The sequence below is a fragment of the Macrotis lagotis genome, chromosome 8 (genome assembly GCF_037893015.1).
Source record: "Macrotis lagotis isolate mMagLag1 chromosome 8, bilby.v1.9.chrom.fasta, whole genome shotgun sequence".
Lineage (NCBI taxonomy): Eukaryota > Metazoa > Chordata > Mammalia > Peramelemorphia > Peramelidae > Macrotis > Macrotis lagotis.
The window spans coordinates 42,064,147-42,084,884 of NC_133665.1; the positions used below are offsets into that span (position 1 = coordinate 42,064,147).

General features: G+C 34.9%; 1 protein-coding gene across 1 annotated transcript in view; it reads left to right on the plus strand.

The window, feature by feature from the left end:
* NR4A3 (nuclear receptor subfamily 4 group A member 3) overlaps positions 1-20,738 on the plus strand; it is a 38,753-nt gene that overhangs the window by 3,332 nt on the left and 14,683 nt on the right. The window contains 6 exon segments of the mRNA XM_074196729.1: positions 572-751; positions 2,836-3,728; positions 7,355-7,484; positions 7,917-8,089; positions 14,938-15,137; positions 17,067-17,245. Of these exon segments, the coding sequence (XP_074052830.1) occupies positions 572-751; positions 2,836-3,728; positions 7,355-7,484; positions 7,917-8,089; positions 14,938-15,137; positions 17,067-17,245 (1,755 nt within the window).

A 20,738-nucleotide genomic window follows, 5' to 3' on the forward strand; every position in this document is an offset into this window, starting at 1 on the left:
TCCACCTTGTAAATTTGTATTCCTTGGCAGGAGAGAGAGAAATAGACTTCATTCTGCCTATTTACATTCATTGATCCACCAGTTCATTCCTTTCAAACATATGTATGTGTATCCCCGAAATGTTGGGATTTTGAATAATATTGAGCGTTTCTGGTTGATGAAATGATTTCGGATTTTCAAAGGCAGTGCCCTGATGTAGACATAGACAGTATGGATACAGTAAGTTTAGTTGCTTTTATTACTTCTTTCCGAGGTGCCTTCTCTCCAGAAAGGTATTAGTTTGCTCTTTAGAGCTGGAAAACGAGGGCTTATTACTGTCCTTATGGATATTGATGGTTCACGGAATTTTCATTCTTCCCTGTACCTACCCATTTCCCCTTTCTTTTCCCTTGTCAAATAACCAACCAACTAGACAAAAACCTAGCCCAACACCACTGCAGCGTCGAAGTCGGAAGATGTCACTCTTAATGTCGATTCCTTAGCATCTGACTGGTTTCATTGTCCGGCTGAAGACCCAGCTGGTCTCACTGTGAACTTTACTCTCTTCCCCTGCGGTGCCTAACGCTAACAGAACCCAGTTCGGAAGAGCGCCGCCAGCCCAGCGACAGCTCTCAGACTGGAACTACTGACGACCACAGCAGCTTCACAGCAGCCACCCCGCTGGGCCCAACACCCCCTCCTCAGCCTCAGTCTGTAGCCTCCTCCGGAGAGACCACCAGCCCCATCATTCAGCGCACAAGATTCCCTCCAGGTAACCCCGCTGCCCAAGGCCCTCCCTACCCTAAACTCTTCCTCCCCTGGTGGATGGGGAAGGGAGATAACTGCAGAATGGAATGGTTAAGTCACTCTTTCTTGGCTTTTGGCCCGATATCTATGAGAAGGCTAACCTTAACCAAGATCTCGTAGCCTGATCATGTCGCTGGCAGTAAGCTTCCTTTTTCATAGTGAAGTTTTGAATGTCCTAGAAACGGGACCTGGGCTTTAGGTTAAGCTATGCATTTTTATGAATCCTGTTTTTTTTTTTCCCAAGAAAATCACAGACAAACCCACAACTTGTTATTCTTAGATTTTAACATACTCATTTTGGTCACAGATATAGGGGGCATCTCTTTTTTTTGCTTTTAAGGAGTATGGCATCATCATTTAATATAATAACAAAAATTTTATTTTTAAAAACCAGGGGAATCCCATTTATCCCTACTGAAAGCCAGTTTGTTATTAAAGGTCATGTAATGGACAGTAGAGAAGTTTTATAGAAGATGGGATAGTCTAATAGTCTAATTTGGGTTTTTTTTTAAAAAGAGGGCTCTATTCCTCCCTTGTATTATAATTATTTTCTCTCCTTTAAAACAATTAAAGAGTGATTATTAGTCTTTCATTTCATTTTAACAATCCTAGCAGCAAGGAAAACAGTCTTTTGATCCCAAATGATGGCAAGCAATCCTCTCTTCTCTACATTTTGGAAGTAAAGATGTCTTCTCCTAGGATAATAAATCAATGAGATTTGGAAATATGGGTAAGAAAAGGTTGTCAAAGGAAAAGCAAATAACTTTTTTTAGTCTGTCATTCTTTTTTATGTGAATCTGTTGCCACCTGGCCTTCCTTTTTCAAGTAAAACAAGTTATTTCAAGTTGCTGCATTCATATAAACCATAAAGCAAAGGGCTATTTAGATTTATATTTATCTAAGCTTATAAAATTTTGTGACTCAAAGTTGCATCATAGGAACATCTTTAAGAACTAAGAACACTATGTGCCAATAACTGTTTCAGCAGTCTTGGTTGAAACTGAGAGGGAAATAGATCCTAATTCTGTACTGCTTAGATTCTCTTCCCTCCCTCCTCCCTCACTGCCCATCCACTCCCCCCCCCCCTTACTTCATTTAAGTGAGGAGAGGAATGGGAATTTGATAAAGGCTTATTGTTTCAGTCACACAAAATATGGTTTAGGTCAGGTATAAATATATATACTTATCATATGCATGTGTATGTTTATATGTATGTATGATCTAAGGCACAGAATATCCTTGGGATGGGCATATTGTCTCATTTGCTGAATTTTCTCTTTGCAGATGGAGGAAAGTGCCCAGAGTCCATTTTCTGGGCCTACTTTCCAATCCCCCTAGCCTAAAGGATTGAAGTTGGTGGTGGTTTGGGGGGGGGGGGGACCGGATGCAGAGGAGAGCTACTCTGCACTCAGTGAAACTATTGGAAAGGGGAGTATTAGGAAGAAAAATTAGTCTAAAGCAGATTGACTTCCTCTGTCTTAACTCATAAATGTGTCACTGTTCCCTATGGGGACGAAGTCTGATGTTGGGCAGCTTTTTGATGAACTCAGTTTCTTATGGACAAATGGTTTGTGCCTGGGTGAATGAAGTGGTCTCTTCCTTCTCATAAAAAACAAAGTACTCATTTACTAGTCTGTCAGTTGTCCATTCATGGTCTTGGTTGTCAAAGACCCCAGTGCAGTTAATTTTCAGTAGTCTTCTAGTAAACCCTTCTGGGTCTTAATCAGTGACACCAGACTCCCTGATGTCAGAGAAGACTCAGGCATTAACTATGCTTAAGCTGGGGGCTTGGCTTCAGAGGGCATCGCCTGCCTAATATGCCCTTTGACACAGCACAGCCAGTCAGGAATTTCTAGGGAGTGAGAAGGTTTGGGTTTAGGTGGCTGCAAAAGTCGACAGGCTTCGGCTTCTACCTCTTCTGGAATAGAGCAGAAGGGAGGGAGACTTCTTTACAGATTGAAGGGGGAGGGACAGCAATAACTTTGCTAATTAATTAGTTTAGGGAGATTTCATATCTGTTTCTGAGAGCTTTTTGTTTCTTCTTTGCAGATATGCCCTGCGTGCAAGCTCAATATAGTCCTTCACCTCCTGGTTCTAGTTATGCTGCACAGACATATGCCTATGTCTCGGAGTACACCCCAGAGATCATGAACCCCGACTACACCAAACTGAACATGGACATAAGCAGTGCTGAAATCACAGCCACAGCTACCACCTCCTTGCCCAGCTTCAGCACCTTCATGGAGGGTTATCCCGGGAGTTATGAATGCAAACCCTCTTGCCTGTACCAAATGCAGCCGTCGGGTTCCCGACCTCTGCCGATCAAGCTGGAAGATTCCCGGGGCCACAGTTATCATTCGCCCATTCCACCGGCTTCCTCCTCCTCAGAAGAGGAAGTGATGCCCAGTACCTCCATGTACTTCAAGCCCTCTCCCCCTTCCACCCCAACCACGCCCAGCTTCCCCACGCAGCAGACGCCCATGTGGGACGAGACACACCAGCTGCAGGCCACCCAGACTTGCCTCCCGACAAGTCATCTGATGGACGCCCCAATGAAAACCCGCTTCCTTCCGATCCACTCGCCACCTCACCCTCCCACCCCCACCCCAGTGGGATGCCACCACCTCTGCTATGATGATCTCCTCCCACTAGGAGCCGCGGACCGGGCTGCTGCTAGGGGCCAGCCAGCCCCCATGGAAGGCCACCCTTTTGGGCTGCCGATAACCAAGAGACCTGGTCCCTTGCCTTTCCCCCAACTGAGTCTGACACCTTCTGCTGCCGCCTCAGCCGGGTCCAGCCTGCTAGGAGAGAATACCAGCCTCCCTTCACCGCCCAGTAGGAGCTCCTCCTCCGGTGAGGGCACTTGTGCTGTGTGTGGGGACAACGCAGCATGCCAACACTACGGCGTGCGCACCTGCGAGGGTTGTAAGGGTTTCTTCAAGGTGAGCATCTCTGTTCTCTTTTCTTCTTCTTCTTCTCTCCCCCAGTCACCCTACGGTTAGACTCCTTCCATTCTACTGTCCAGAAATTTAGCATCCAAGCCCATGCATCTGTTATTCGTGATCTTCATAGTTCTGGTACTTAAGGTAACTCCCCAGGTGTAAATTAGTAATGAAGAGAGGCAGGTGCCCGAATACATTTGTAAAGATGCATATCTTACGATCTAGGATTTTGTTTAGACCTTAGGAGAAACTGACTCATTCAGCCTCTTAGTCTTGCATTCAACTATTCATTCATGGACTTTATAAACATTTAATTATTGCACCTTCTCTTGAACAAAGCCCACAGTCATCCCTGTTCATACCTGATTCTGTATCTCCCTTCTATATATCTTTACAAGATATAAATTCGAATCCACACATTCACTCAATGTTTGCTGACTGTTGTTTTTCGAAGATGAGAGAGAAATGAGTAAAGTTAAGAGAAAAGGTTAAGTGAATGAATGAAAACTTGGAATTAGAGTAGTGGACGGAAAGTGATTTGAATAAGTATAGATGTAAACTTGACAATTTATTATTGTCAGCAGACAAAAGAGATTACATAGATAAAGGAAATCTACAATTAATACAGAAATTTCATTTGTTCCATTTGCTTTAAAACTTTTTTATTATCAAAAATTGGGGGGCAGCTAGGTGGCAGTGGATAAAGCACCGGCCCAGGATTCAGGAGTACCTGGGTTCAAATCCGGTCTCAAACACTTAATTACCTAGCTGTGTGGCCTTGGGCAAGCCACTTAACCCCATTTGCCTTACAAAAACCTTAAAAAAATGTCAGAGCTTCTTTTTAAGCTATTGTATGCCTTTGACTTGGATTTTCTCATCTTATGCTTTTCCTGGGTAGAACTGCTAAAGAACAAATAAAAGGCCAGACGATGAGCAGCAGGTGAAAAATGAAAATTAAGAAGGGCATTGGATAAGCCATAAATATAGTCAACCATGAATAATTGAAAGTTGACTGAGAAACCTAAATATAAAATTCCAAGTTAGAAATCTCCATTGTGTCCTACGAATAGCCATCTTTTTGTTCCAGCTATTTTACTTGGGGGGGGGGGGGGGGATTTACACATAAAAGGGGAAAAATAAGTAAGTCAATCAAAAATAACCAGTTAATTTTAAAAAATGGAAACATTTTTTACCCAGTAGTATTCTGCCATTAAAGTGAATTCTTTTAAAATGTTACATAAAGTGCAGTTAATGATGGGAATTCAATTATTGAACCATAATGATCTTTCCTGCTCTTTAAACTCTGCAGCCATACATAAATGCAGGATATGTTTTAGGCTATTAGAGAAAATGTATAAGGTACTTGAAACAAAATGCCATTGGAATTCAATTGGCATATGTCATTGGAGCAAGGGCTACATTTTCATTCTAAGAAACAACATTTAGCCTCTAGATTCTGGTAACTTTGAATAGATTTACCAGTCTAGAATCAGTTTATTTTATAGTATAAGTGCTTTATTAAAAATATCATTAAAAGGAACTAGAGAGTACACACACACACACACACACACACACACACACACACACACTCACATGCCACTACCTCATTCACACATATGTATGTGATAGAGTTGTTAATATTGAGAATATTCACCTATGTAGGTGAAATTTACATTATTTATGACATGTATATTTAACAATTATCTTGTTAGAACTTAAGTTTTATTTGAGTAGTCTTATTAAATGAAGTGTAAAATATCTGAAACAAAAAACAGGTTACTTGGTAAAAATTGACATTCCTTTTAAAAGACCCTGGTAGAACTTGTTATCAAAAAGCATAAAGAAGCTCATGGACAACAAGAAAGCTATTTATCCCATATTATCTGATTTTGCTTTCTACACTGCTCTGATGTATCAAATCATTTTTCTACTAGGTTTGTAATCATTTATAAATTTTTGTTCTAAATATAGACTTTGTCTAACTCTTAACTTGGTTAGAAGAAGGATATTATAGATGAAACAATATTACAGGAGAGAGTTGGCTCCATAAAAATATTGTTATAATAAATATTATCAATAAGTCACAAGCTGAGCAATGGTGCATCTATGTTTATTGTAGTAGCTTGATTACATTATATTGAGAATGTTATTGTGATGTAATGATGGGTGAAGTAACTCTAGACAGAATACTTATATAATAAATAATTAATCAATTTACACAACTTTCTTTTAAAGCTAATATTATTTTAAATGTAGAAAGAGTTTTATTTTCAAAGCTATGTTTTGTAAAATTGTCAGAAAGAAGTATAGAAGGACAAAGGGTCAGGCCTTGAAGTCAGGAAAACCTAAATTCAAGTCCTCCCTCTGACATAGACTAGCTGTGTGACCATGACTTGTCCTTGGTATCTCAGTGCCCATAGGCAACACTCTAAGATAGCCTGAGTAAAAGGAACTTGCACACCAGGAAATTTTTCACACTGATTAAATCACAGATCCAGAATACAAAAAGAACTATGATTCTGGATAAAAATAATACTTCTTTGTCTAAGCCTGCTGAGTGTGACATAACCAATAAATTGGTTATTTGAGATGATATTGTTAGAATTTTTCTATAAATTCTTGATTGTAAGAAAAGTTTTAGTTAAAATATTGCTCTGAGTCTATGAGATTTTTTTAAATTTATTTTTTTATTTTATTTTATTTTTTAAATTTATTTGTCACTAAATCACTTTATCTCCACTAATATTTTTTCTTCAAATACTTTAAAGAGTCTTTCATATCATGTTGTGAGTATTTATATCAAAGAAATTCATCACAAACTCATCCCTGCCTTGGCAGACAGTCTACCCGAGTTTGCTCTAGTCAGCCTTCCAAATTTAACTTAACTAATATAAAGCTAATAGTAATGAAATTCATTTGTAAGGACTACCTGAAGCCTTTCTAGTTTGGTAAGACCTGCCAAAGATAGTAATGCAATGGCATAGTCAGCACCTCCATGTCAAGATGAACTACTGAAACAAGGATTTTGTAAAGGATTTTTAGCTAATTTGCATCTTAAAATCTGAAATCTTATTGTAGTTTTCTATTATTAGTAAGGGTAATGTAAAATGATTAAAATTTTTATGGTAAAAATGCTTAATTTGGCCTTCTTTCTATACTCTACCTCCAATGGCTAACATAACAGTTCCTATGATGTTGAACTCACAATAAGCTTAGCAAATCAAGAGCATTCCAAAGAATTTTAATAAGGAATTCTAATAAGGTCAACAATAATCAGGGGGAACAAAGCAAGAAGAAAATTGTTCCTAAGGGGATTTTACAAGTGGACATAATCTAATCCATAAAGGTATGATGCATTGACCTGGTAATTTCAGATATTATTTTATCATTCAAAGTTGACTGTCTCCTGGGACTTGCTTCACAACAAGCCCAGATGATTTTCATTGTCAGCAGCTAACACTAATAAAATTGTTTTTCCTGCAGGCTAGCATGTTAGGAAATTAAATTTATTTAATTATACGAATTGCACTGTCACTTTTCACATTGTAATTAAAATACATCTTGTCGGGTCCTAGCTCTTTCAAGAAACTATTAGTTAACTATCTCTCTATATTATATTTTGTCAGAGAACAGTGCAGAAAAATGCAAAATACGTTTGCCTGGCAAATAAAAATTGTCCAGTAGACAAAAGACGTCGAAACCGATGTCAATACTGTAGATTTCAGAAGTGTCTCAATGTCGGCATGGTTAAAGAAGGTAAGAAAGTTGTGCTCTTTTTATTAATAAAAGCCACTTACTCTAAAAGTATTAAAATTTTTCTGCTTTAATGTTTTAGTAGTGAAATTTCTAGATATATTTGCACTTCCAAATAATTGTTACTAACAAATATTTTTACATTTTTTAACTATTGTCGTTCTAGTTTTCTAAAGTCAATTGATGGGTGTAAATAAATATGGCAATCTTTGTAAAGCTGATTTTAATCAATATTTCATGATCAATTATAGATAGAAGATGCTTTATATAATGATTCTTTTAGCTAGTTCTCCATTGTGGAATAAACATTATTTAGAATTCTTTGTTCTTCAGTAGATCACAAGAACGATTTTTAAAATCTTTTAAAATATGTCTTGATTCTCATGATCTGTGAATGCCTTTGAAGGTCAAAATTTTTTATTTTTTTGAAATCAGTTGTCCGTACTGATAGTCTAAAAGGAAGGAGAGGTCGACTGCCTTCCAAACCAAAGAGCCCTTTACAGCAGGAACCTTCCCAGCCCTCACCGCCTTCTCCACCAATCAGTGTGATGAATGCCCTTGTTCGAGCTTTAACGGATTCAACTCCCAGAGACCTGGATTATTCCAGAGTAAGTTTTTAATACAACTTTGACCTCAAGTAAAAAAAAAACAGGGTATCTTTCTATTACAGCAATTCCACACATCCAATTTGTAACTTACTGGCAAAGTGTATCATTATAAGTAAAGTTTTAAGTACCAAAGATGGGCAATCACATATTGCTAGATGATACTTGATTGTTATGCCAATGAAAGTCTGCACAGATTAATTTTTAAATTGGAAATTTCACAGAGAGTTCACAGACTTTAGAAGTCATCTAGTCCAACTCCTGTATGATTAAGGATCCCCCACCTTCATAGCATGCCCAAAGAGTTTTCCACCACTGAGATTTATAAGTAGAGTCTGGTAATATGGCTTTATTTATTCCTGATACATTTCATCTAATTAAATTTTATCTATTGTTTCAATCTATCAAAAGCCTTTTTTAGATATTGGCTCTATCATCCAACTAATAAAGCTCATCTAGTCTCATCAAGTTCTGTGCCCTTCACAAATCTAGATAGCATATTTATGCCTTTGTTCAAGTCATTGAAACAACACAGATTAGACGAGGTTTAAGGAATAAATCCTATAACATATCACTAGAGATTTCTCTATAGCTTGAACATCAGATCATTAACTTACACTCTTTGGATCTAGTCCCGCTAACTAGTCTATCTAGTCATCTTATCTGCAAGAATATCATAACTAGCTTTGTCCAGTCCTTTGCTAACATTTGGGACACTGTATCTACAGTATTTCATTAATCAAATATCTTATTTAAAAAAAGAAATCATCTTAGTCCAACTTGGCTTATTCTTAAATGAATTCATGCTGACCAGTAATGATCAGTATTTCTTTTTCTCAATGCTCACCAAACACACAAGTAACAATTTACCCTAGAACTAAGCCAAGAATCAATATCAAATATACTGACCTAGAGAGTACAGAATTCATTTTCTTTCTCTTTGTGAAAATTAGTTGCTCTGTGTCTGTGGCACCTTTTCCTTTCTCTAGGATTTCTCAAAGAGCACTCACAGTTCTGCAGTCATTTTCCTAAATTCTCTCAGTACACTGGGATGTAATTCACTTAGGTGAGATAACTTGAAGATATTCAACCTCTTTCTTGTCATCTCCTGACTTACTTTAGTTCTCAGTCTCCCTCTAGCAATGTTTTGTTTATCTTTCTGGTTCTTAGAACACTCTCCTAGGTAAGAAATTATTGCAACAAATATAAGTTCTTATCAATGGTACAAAATGACAATATTATCCTGTGTGACTTTGGTCTATGTTCTCCCATAAAATTGCCCTATGAGGGATCTATTTGATGTACAAAATATCTTCTTCTAGGTACCTAACAGTCTGTGGGTACTAGTGAAGAACTTAGACTATTTGTTCTCTATCCCTTACTCTTGATTCATGACCAAGCCACTATCTTTTCTTTTCAGATATTTCTAGGATGATGCCCTAAATAGAAGAAACAGAAGCATGTTCTCTCTCTGTCTTCATCTTATTATCATCATCTTATCTACTCCCAAACAATTGGGTTATTTATTTCTTACTCTTTTGACCTCCAATACAACTAACTAAATGTGTTTTTTTTTAAGTTAGAATATTTCACTGGCCTCAGGTCATTCTTAGCATTCAGTAATCTTCCTAACAGTATTCATATAAGTCTGAAATATAGATACTCAATTAAGGTCCATATTTTGTGTCTTTAAAATTTGACCTTAACAATTTGAATCTATGTAACCATCTCAAAAAGATCTCACCTTTTTTTCTCATCAAGATCATTTGCAATTTCAACATCAGAGTTTCCTTTTGGAGAGTCCCTTCATATTTCTTGAGTCAACTTCCCTTTTAAAGGTTCAGTTCAAAGGATCTTGCCTTTCTCCTCTTTGAATTCTTTGACATATGTCCTCCTATAGAGTCTAAAATAAAAGTCATGCTATGGCTAGTATCTCAGATGATTTGATCATTTTTTAAGGTTCCTTATTGTTTCTACTTTCCCTGTTAGAACATACAAATCATATCCAGGATAGTAGCTCTCCCTATCATTTACTCTAGGTTCTTATAATAAAGTTTTTATCCAGGTCTCAGGAATTTATCTGTTACTTTGATTTTAGCAGGACAAAACCCCAAGCAGATATCCATATAGTCAAAACTCAAAAATATAATTATATTTTACCTTCAAATAAGTTTCATGGCCTATAACAGAAAGTTATCATACAGTTGTTCCATCTGGTTAAGCAGACTGTGGTTTATATACATACATATTATCATTTGTGTTGTATCCTTTTATTCTTGTCCAAATGCTTTCCAATATGCTTCTCATTTTTAGACTCATAAACATTCCTACAACAAAAATTTTAATGAAATAAATTAATATCCTGCTAACTTTTATAGCTAATCCATTCCTTCTGAAAAAATATAGCTCTGTTATCATACATAAATCATAATTGTGTCCCACTAAATCAAAGTAATATACCTATGAAACTTTACTTAACCTTTTTTATTGTATTTAACCTAACTATATTGTTCATTTTCTATACATTATAATGAGATATGACATCCACTTATATTATGGCTTTTCTGTCTTTTAATGATTTTTAGAATATCAACATATTCTATTATTTCTATTCAATTATGTTGATTTCCATTCATAATAACAGCAAGTTATACTTGAGATAATTTTTCTTGTCTTGTTTAAACCATGATAAAACAAGTCAACAAGCATTTTAAAGTGCCTGAGGTGTGGCAGGTGCTAAACTAAGACATAGAGAAAGATGAACAAGTAGTTGAACTATTCTGTACCTTAAAGCTTATGATTTCTGCCATTGAATAAGTTAATAATAGAAATAAAAAATATGTTGGTTGAATCATTTTAAAGTTTTAATCTTCATATTTCAAAATGAAAGTCTTTCAGATTAGTAAGTGAGCATATTTCCCAAAGCCTTAGGAAACAGAGTCAGGGAAGTTTTACTTAAAGTCCCAAAGAGATAGGAATTCAAGAGCTCTTGGTTTCTGACTAGTACTCTGACGATTGAATTAAACCCCTTTGTTTGAAAAGTACACTCAGGTTGTTTTATCTTTATTTAGCCAAAACATGTCATATTAGATTACAGTTTTTTCATTTTTTGTTTCACTATTATTTTTAATTTAATAACATATTCATTGTTCAGAAAGCATATAATTACTAACTTTTTAAAATGTGGTTTATGTACACATTTGTTGGTCATTTCATATATTCTTCATCTGATTATGATGATTTCTGACAGGGTGGATTAGTAGTAATAGATCCCACATACAAGAAATGTACAGCAGAAGGCAGCCAAAAGCAGCATTTACCATTATGTGTCAGAAAGATATTAGAATCAAGTCAGCAATACATTTAACATATGTTTTGTTAAATAAACTTAGTGTAGTATGTGTGCGTGTGTGTGTGTGTGTGTGTGAAGAATCTATTCTTAAAATTCACATAATGTGAACTTTTCTGTCCATAGAAGGAATCCTACAAAAATATAATTAAAATTAAGTTTGAATATAATTATAATAAATTTATATTTAAGTATAATTTAAATTTAAATATAATTAAAATTAAAAACCTTTTTGGAAGTAGAAATGAAAATTGTGGAATGTTTTTAAACATATGCAGTAATTAATTTATAATCCTTTATAGATTTAAATAAAGTAGGTTAGATAAGAACATAAAATACATACATATATATAAAACTTAATTTGCTTTAAAAATAATATTTATTATATTTAGAGATGTGATTGTTTTAACATATCTAGTCTAAGTTGAAAGACAAGAGATTTGATTTTCTTGCCTTATATCGGCTATTAAGTAAACAATTGTAGGATTATTTTTTAAATGAAGCAATATTAATAAGACTAATGGGCTACGTCTTTAGTTTTTCCAAAATTCTTGTTTATTTTACATTTAAATTCTACTTTCTTCTAACTTTTATGACTTTATTAATATGATATAAAAATGTAAAGTAGTTTTTGATTGTTATTTCTTATTGTTAGATTCTTATTCTCATTTTGGTTAACTTGAGGGCTATATTCATTAGGTATTGACCACTAGTGATTATTATCAATACTATATTGTTAACTAAGATTGTTAAGAAAATGAGAAATTGCCATGGTTTTAGACCAGAACAACAAAGAGCAAGGGAAAAATAATTCCTAAGAAAAGTCCAGCACTGTATTTGTTTCTGAATTAAGAAGTCTTTACAAATTGTTAATGCAATCTAAAAAGAGCCAAGATTTTTAATTAAAAAAAAAATTCTTGAGCTAAATTCAAGGAAAACACTCATTTCTCCTTTTCTCTAAGTACTGATGATTTCAGTCAGTCTAGGATTTCAAATGTAAATACAATTCATTACAATATTTCATGAGTCTGTTTTCACATTTGAACTTCCCATGTTCTTTGACCTTTTCTGAGGAATTACAGAGGCAGAAAACTATTTAAAGATTATTAGATGAATTATAATGGCTATTCTTTATTTTAATGGGTACGAATTTTAAAATAGATTTCAATCCAAGAAAAAAGTTTGAATAATTTTCCTTCTCCCCTGCCTTTTTAAATGTTATATTTTTTAAACATCAACTTTTATATTGCTAGCAATACCTTAAAGTATTGAATATTTAGCATGAGCTTATATGTAATTATTACAATTTTAAATGATTGACTAGTCATGAATAATTGCAGATCTCAAAAAAAGAAAATTAATTTGAGATTGAGAAATATATGTGTGTATATATGTAGATATATAGATACATAACATGTGCATAAATGCATGTATCTGGATATTATTTGTGTAATGTACATATGTGATGTGAAATGTATGTTGGATAAAATTCTGGGCTTGGAATTCAAAGATTGGGATCTAATCCTGCTTGTAACTTTTATTGACTGTATAGCCAAAGGCTAGTGACTTAACTTCTTTGAGGTTTAGAATCATACCTATAGTTTCAATCCTAGAGAGTTTTTTGAAGCTGTAATGAGATGAGTGCTTACAAACATTTAAAGTGTTATATAAATATGAGTAAGTCTTAGCGACATGCACGATCATTTTCAGCACCCTTACACATTTATATCCACTGAAGAACAATGTTTCTGTATATTTAGGTGTGCTCTCATTAAGTTTCTGAGCAGCCTGGTATTGAAGTCAATTCAGTGGATATGCATTAAATACCCAGCCCATGTCCAAGGCATGGATGCTGGGGTTATAAAGGTTAAAAAAAAAAAAGACCAAAAAAAAAACCACCCTACCCTCAAAAATTCAATTTCTATTGAGAAAATAAAATATTTTCATAGATAAATACAAAGTAATTTGAATAAGAAGACAACAGTAACAAGAGAGTTTGGGAGCTTCTCAGAGATGATAAAAGCTTGAGTGTATCTTAATTGATACATTTCAATCAGCTTTTAATTCTAAACTGTGGGAAACTTTTCTAAGCTTTTGGTTGCTGCCATTTGTAAATTAAACAGCCCTATAGACAGGAAAGTTTTACTGCCCCAGTTTAGTAGGACTGGGGGACTCTTGGGAGCAATGACATCAATATAGTTACTCACTGTTAATTTTTTCATCCCTGAAAAAAGGAAAAGACACAATTTTATGATTGAAATGGGTAACTCATTTTCCCTCTTCCAAAGCAAATATCTCAATAATAACACTTTATCCTCTGACAAAAGAGTTGAATTAATGAAGAGTTGTATGGGTGAGTAGTATCATATACTATTCTTAGAATATGAATTCTTGTATTCTAAAACCCTGGGTAGCATGTGATTTGAAAGGGAAAAATATGAGCCAAAAGGTAAATAGAACTCTATTAAAAATGAAGATCATTTAATTATGACATATTTACTACCAACCCTTAAAACAAAAGTATTGATAAAACTAGGTTTTTTCAAGAGTTTAGTAAATATAAATATTCTTTAACTATAACATCACATATAATAATTGAAATAATAAATGTAATCATCAGGCAGAGGACACAAATCTGTAAATCCCTGCTACCAGAGAGGCTGAAATTGGTGGATCTCTTGAACCTGAGTAGTTCTGAGCTACAGTAGGCTAAACTGACTGGATGCTTACACTAAGTTCAGCACTAATATGATAAACCCCAACCTAAGAAAGGGTGAACTGACTCATACAGAAAAAAAACAGCAGTTGAAGTTTCCATATCAGTCAGAGTGGGCCCAAGCCTGGAAGTAACCCTTTTATTTCCAGCCTGGACAAGATAGGAAAATGCAAATGCTACCACCACCATCATTCTTGTAATTTATAATAATAGCATATTTTAAGGTCCACAAAGCAATTTAAATATGTTTTTATATGACCCTCATAAAAGTTGAGAGATGAGTTCTGTTATTATTCTCATTTACAGATGAGGAAACTGAGACAAACAAATCAAGTCATCTGCCCAAGTCACACTGCTACTAAGGCTAATGACGTTTGAACTCAGATCTTCCTGACTCCAAGTCCAGGGCTGTATCCACTCTGCCCCCTAGCCAATCCAAGAGAATAAATAAATTTGGTACATACTTATCTTAAAGTACAATAATCCCTCATTGTTGGTTGACCTATCATAAACTGTTTTGTTAAATTTATTGTCTTTTCATGTGGTAGGAAGACTCTGCCTGCTATTGGGTTCACTCCCTAACTAACCAGGACTCTTATTCAGATGACTTGCACCTCTATAGGGGAGCAGGAAGCTAGAGGGCACAAACAGAGTCCCTAAAGAGGGAATGAAAATGAAGATTTTTCCACTCATTACATTCAACAGATGTCATTTGGTTTCTACAGGAAGTCTTTCTCATGATGAATCATCAGATATTTTCATTCCTATCTGTGGTTTTTATTCCAGTACTGTTCCGGCGATCAGGCTGCGGCAGGCACCGATGCAGAACATGTACAACAATTCTATAATCTTCTGACAGCTTCTATAGATGTTTCTAGGAGCTGGGCTGAAAAAATTCCAGGATTTACAGATCTCCCTAAAGAAGATCAGACTTTACTAATAGAATCTGCCTTTTTAGAGCTGTTTGTACTCAGACTTTCCATCAGGTAATGATTTCTTTTATTTGTCTATCATCATTCTATGATCAATTCATATACTTAAAATAATGCGGGATCTGGAGTCAGAGTAACTGAGTTAAAATACTATAGATAATATGTATAATCTTATATATTAATTTGGGTAAGTCACTACCTCCCTGGTCCCAGTTCTTCATCTGTAAAACAAAAGGAGTGGATTAAATTATCTCTGATATTTTTTCCAACTTTCAATCTATAATCCTATTCCCATTTTACAAACAAGAGAACTGAAGGGAAATAATTTGCCAGTGTTTACACAGATATTAGGTTTCCTAATTTTTTATTGCTTTTTTTCACTATAGGAGATATCCATTGATAAAAAGGCAGTAAAGTAACCAATATGTTAAGAAATGAAGGGAGTTAGCACACAAATAATAATTAAACTGAGGCCACCAATTACAAAAGTGAAAGGCATCCTCAGGAAACCTTCTTTAAGTACCTTAGGATTCCTTGGAATCAGGGAGGCAGGTTTAAGCTTTGCCTTCCACATATGCTTGCTTTGTAACCACAGATAGTTCAGTTGACTTTGCAGTGATCTAGGTAGCATTCAACCATAATTTACAGAATTGTAAATCTGTATTTTGAAGTAAACTTCCACACTGGGAGTTCTCCTAATCATCAAATGAGATAATATTTGTAAAGCTCTTAGCACAATGTCTGACATAGTAGGTGCTATGTACTTTTTATATATTCCCTATATTTTTTAATTTACAGATTCAAACCATAAGAAATAGTAAAGTTTGAATAATATAAAGATGGCTAAAATATAAGAGACAACTGTGATTATAATATGAAGGCAATTTTTTAAATCAGAAAAAAGAACAGGACAAAATTAGAAATATCAATAGTAAATAGAAAAGGGCAAAAATAGATCATGACTTTACAACTGTGAAAAGCATAGAAAGAAAAGGAATTTTTATAATCAATTTTCTAGTATGTGATCATATTGTGGCACTTATATTGACTTTAACAGTCAATTTTCTATATTTACATATTTTCAATATCTGTGCCATGATAGCTTTATTCTTAGAGGTCTTTTTAAGAAGCAAGAAGAAGTTATTATAATTACAGCTTTTGAATCATCTTTTATAAGTGGCAGTACAATCACTGTTGTTCCTCAGAGTTGGTCTATCTAGATGAACCTCCTAGTTTTACAGATGAGGAAACTGAGGTTCAGAGAGGTCAAATAACTTACCTAAAGGTCTCACAGATAATCTTTCAGTAAATACCTACAAAATATTTAGTGTAGAGTGAAATTTTTCTTTTTCTTTATGTCTTTGGGTCAACCCTAATCCTGTTTGGACATGAGGCATTAGCAATCATTAAAGACAATACAAGACACTGTTGTGATTTTGGGATGTGAAATTAAAAGATATGACTTTGCATCACAGTACTGTACCAGCTAGGTGATTTTGGGCAAACTTACAATGCTTCTCTGACTCCTCAGTTTCTTCTGGCACAGTGGATAGAGCATCGACCCTGGAGTCAGGAGTACCTGAGTTCAAATCCGACATCAGGCACTTAATAATTACCTAGCTGTGTGGCCTTGGGCAAGCCACCTAACCCCATTGCCTTGGGGGGAAAAAAACTAAAAAACTAAAATAAAAATAGAGTGGTGAGAATGGGGAGAGGGACAATGATATTTGAACTACCTACCCCCCACAAGATTGTTGTAAAAAAAGCACTTTGTAAATGTAATCAAATGTACTAGTTCAATAGAGACTTAAAATTTCTACCACGTAAGTTGAAGTCTTCTTCTGAGTAAGAAGCATATTATTATTATTATTAAACATAAATAAATACTTGCATATGATGGACATCATGTAAGATTCTAAGTGACATATATTTTATAATGATATATATATTTGTAAAATATTCCTGAATTATCTTGAATTTCAGATCTAACACAGCTGAAGATAAGTTTGTATTCTGCAATGGACTTGTGCTTCATAGACTTCAGTGCCTTCGTGGATTTGGGGAATGGCTCGACTCAATTAAAGACTTTTCCTTAAACTTACAGAGCCTTAACCTCGACATCCCCGCCTTAGCATGCTTATCAGCTCTTAGTATGATTACAGGTACATATTTTCTTAAGTTCAAATTCTTCAATTCTATTTTTCTTATGCTTTCCATGTCACAGAGAGCTCATTGAGTAGAAACATGAATTTATTCATTAATCAGATTTAGATGACTAAAATTTGAGTTAATATTTGAATTTTTTGAACAAACAGCATTCCTGTCTTTTAATTTTACTGTCCACACCTCCCCTTTCCATGCCATACACTTTAAAATGGGGGGAAAAGCTTGAATAGAAATGATTTCTTTTAGATAATTCATACTTTTCTTCAAACCCTTACTAAATGCTATTTATAGTAGAATTTGGGGGGGGGGAAGGGAAGTTTAGATAAGACAATATAATGCACTAATGAAAAAATGTAGTTAAACAGAGAAATATAATATACACAAATAGCTATGATAACAAAATAATGGGACTTGGTATTAGACATGTTGAGATTAAGATGTTAGTGGGACATTCAGGAGTATCTTTGCTATAGTAGGCAATTCCAGATGCTGGTTTGGAATTCAATTATTATAGTTGTAGACAGAGCTATGTAGATATCATTTATGTTGACATGATAGTTGAAATAAAAAGAAGAGAATGGAATTAACAGAGAGCAAACTAAAGGGGACTGAGAACAGATCTTTGAGAAATAAGTACCTTTAATTCTCAGAAAAAGAAGAGAAAGATATTTAGAGGGTCAGAACAGAAATTAGGGGAGGAGAGAATATCCAAAGTATGGGCATAGTTAGAAATGGGAGAATGGAAATTATAAGGTTAAAGGGAAGAGTGGCATACATGAGAATTAGAGGCATTAGAGTATAGTCAGCTTTTTTTTTAAAGTGTGGCACTGAAAGGGAAAATAGAAATGACATATTAGTTGAATGGGGATAGAAAAATCAACAGAAGGGCTTTTTGGGTTTGTTTTTTTAAGGTTTTTGCAAGGCAATGGAGTTAAATGACTTGCCCAAGGCCACACAGCTAGGTAATTACTCAATGTCTGAGGTTGGATTTGAACTCAGGTACTCCTGACTCCAGGGCAGGTGCTCTAGCCACTGTACCACCTAAATGCCCCTCTTTTTTGGTTTTCAAAAGGATTTCAGAGACCTGGGCATATCTGCTGACAGGTTTAGAGAGATTAAAGATATATGTGTAAGAGAAGAGATGATTTCTCAAGCAAGTCTGTCAATGATTAGTCAATAAAAATTTATTAAATGCTTAGTATATACTGGGCCCTATGATAAGATAAAACTGTCCTTGCACTAAAGGAGCTTACAATCTAATGGGAAAGATGGAAAGCAAAACAGTTATGTACAAGATAAATAAGAAATAATTAAAAGAGGAAATGCACTAGAATTAAGAGAGACTGGAGACGTCTTCTTAAAATAAATGGGATTTTAGTTGGAACTTAAAGAAAGCCAGGGAAGGCGATAGGTGGTGATGAGTAAAGAGTCTATTCCAAGCATAAAGAAACAACCAAAGAAAATGCCAAGAACCAAGAAATAGAATGTCCTGTTTGTGGAACAGCAAAAAGTTCAATATCACTGGATTATGAAGTGGGGAATAAAGTATAAGAAGAATGGAAAGGTTGGTGGGGGTTAGTTTATGAAGTGCTTTGAACACCAGAAGAAGTGGGATCAAGCCTTAGAAAAATATTGGGAAACAGAAAGATGGGAAGGAAAGAGATCCTGAGAAGTTTCTTAAAATTTAGGGAATCAGAGGTGGCTAGGTGGCGCAGTGGATAAAGCACCAGCCCTGGAGTCAGGAGTACCTGGGTTCAAATCTGGTCTCAGACACTTAATAATTACCTAGCTGTGTGGCCTGGGGCAAGCCACTTAACCCCATTTGCCTTGCAAAAAAATCTTAAAAAAAATTTAGAGAATCAAATGAATAGTCAAAATTTTCTCACTGAAGTGTGAAAATAAACTGTCTTCTCTAAGTGCTGAGGATGGAGAGCAGTTGTAGATTTGAGGAGAAAAAAATACTTAGAACACAACAGATGTATTTAAAAATTTGAAAATTTGTGATGTAGACAGTAATTATATTCATTTTGATTGGCCAAGGAAGGATAGCTAAGAAAAGTGGTTAGAAGTTGCAAAATGGTATATTTTGGCTTAATAAATAATTATGATACTATATTATGTTTAGATTATTCTTTGAGATTTATAAAACATTTCATAAACTATCCTTTTTGATTCTTTATTACAACTCTCTGAGGTAAATACATTCTTTAGCAATTAGGCTTATCCAAAATTACCTCTATAGGTTGCCTCAATAGGTAGTAGGTTTTTTAAACAAAGGTTTGATCAGGGGTGTTTAGGTGTGTGTTAATGACCTCAGAGGCTCCTTCCAATTCTGATAATCTCTTTGGATAATGAGATAGAAAGTAATAGAAGAGTGAGACACTAGCTGAGGTTATGCTCCATAAATGTAGAATAGATGAAATTTGTTCAATTTTTCTAGGAATACTCAGCAATGTGTTAGCAGAAACAGGAGAATTCAATAGTAAGGGTTATTCGGCCATGAGAATTAACAAATTTGAAATGGCAGAAAATCTAGAGGAGAAAACAGAGAATTTAAGGCGGTGTTTTATTCAAGTGGCAAACAATGAAATCAAATCTGGTAATAGAGGAAAATGAAATCAGAGTGGAACATATAGACTGGAGGGGAAAGGGAAGGTCCAAAAATCTGAAGATCTTAAGGGAAAAGAGCAGTTTTAGTGAGGGGAATAAGAGACATGGGAGGAGAGGAGGTAGTAGGATGCAGAAGAAGTCAGAGTATGAAATTTTAACATTAAGGATCTTAGAGATGAAATCAGTTCCTAGAGATTGGGAGAGACGAAGATATTTGTAATGTTTTAGTGAAGAGGAATTGGAGTTAAGAAATCATGGGACCATACTGTTAGAAGAGACATCAACATGAAAATGATGTCAGCCAGGTATTAAAGTCAGTAAGGAATTTGTGAAAAATTATCTGAAGGTCAGTAGATGATGACAGCAATTTAAGGAGAGAATGATTAGTTCTCATGGATTCCAAAGGAGGGAAGGTTATTGACAAAGAAAGATAAAAAACTGGATATGGAAAGGAAAGAGTAATCTAGTCCTACTTGGATCTCTCTTCCTATTCTAGAAATCAAATAAGAGGAGAGGAGAAAGAATAGTTTCCAAAGGAGAGGATGGCAAGGGATGTGATGGTTGATCTGATATTAATGAGGAAATTCACCACAATGGTAGTTTTCAAATTTTTTGAGTCCCCAAACCAGTCTAACAGAACAAAATCCCTCAAAGATCATGTTTACTATCCACTATCATATGGCACTATCAAAAATATTATTCTAAATTAATGGAAACTATGATTTTTTCATAGTACATTAATGAGTTTATGAATACTTTAAAATTAGATATGATTTATAATGTATTAATGCCTCATTCAGGAAAAAACAATAGATATATGATAATATTTTAAACGTTAAAAGTATAAAAGACTAATCCATAGACCATCCAAAGGGTCAT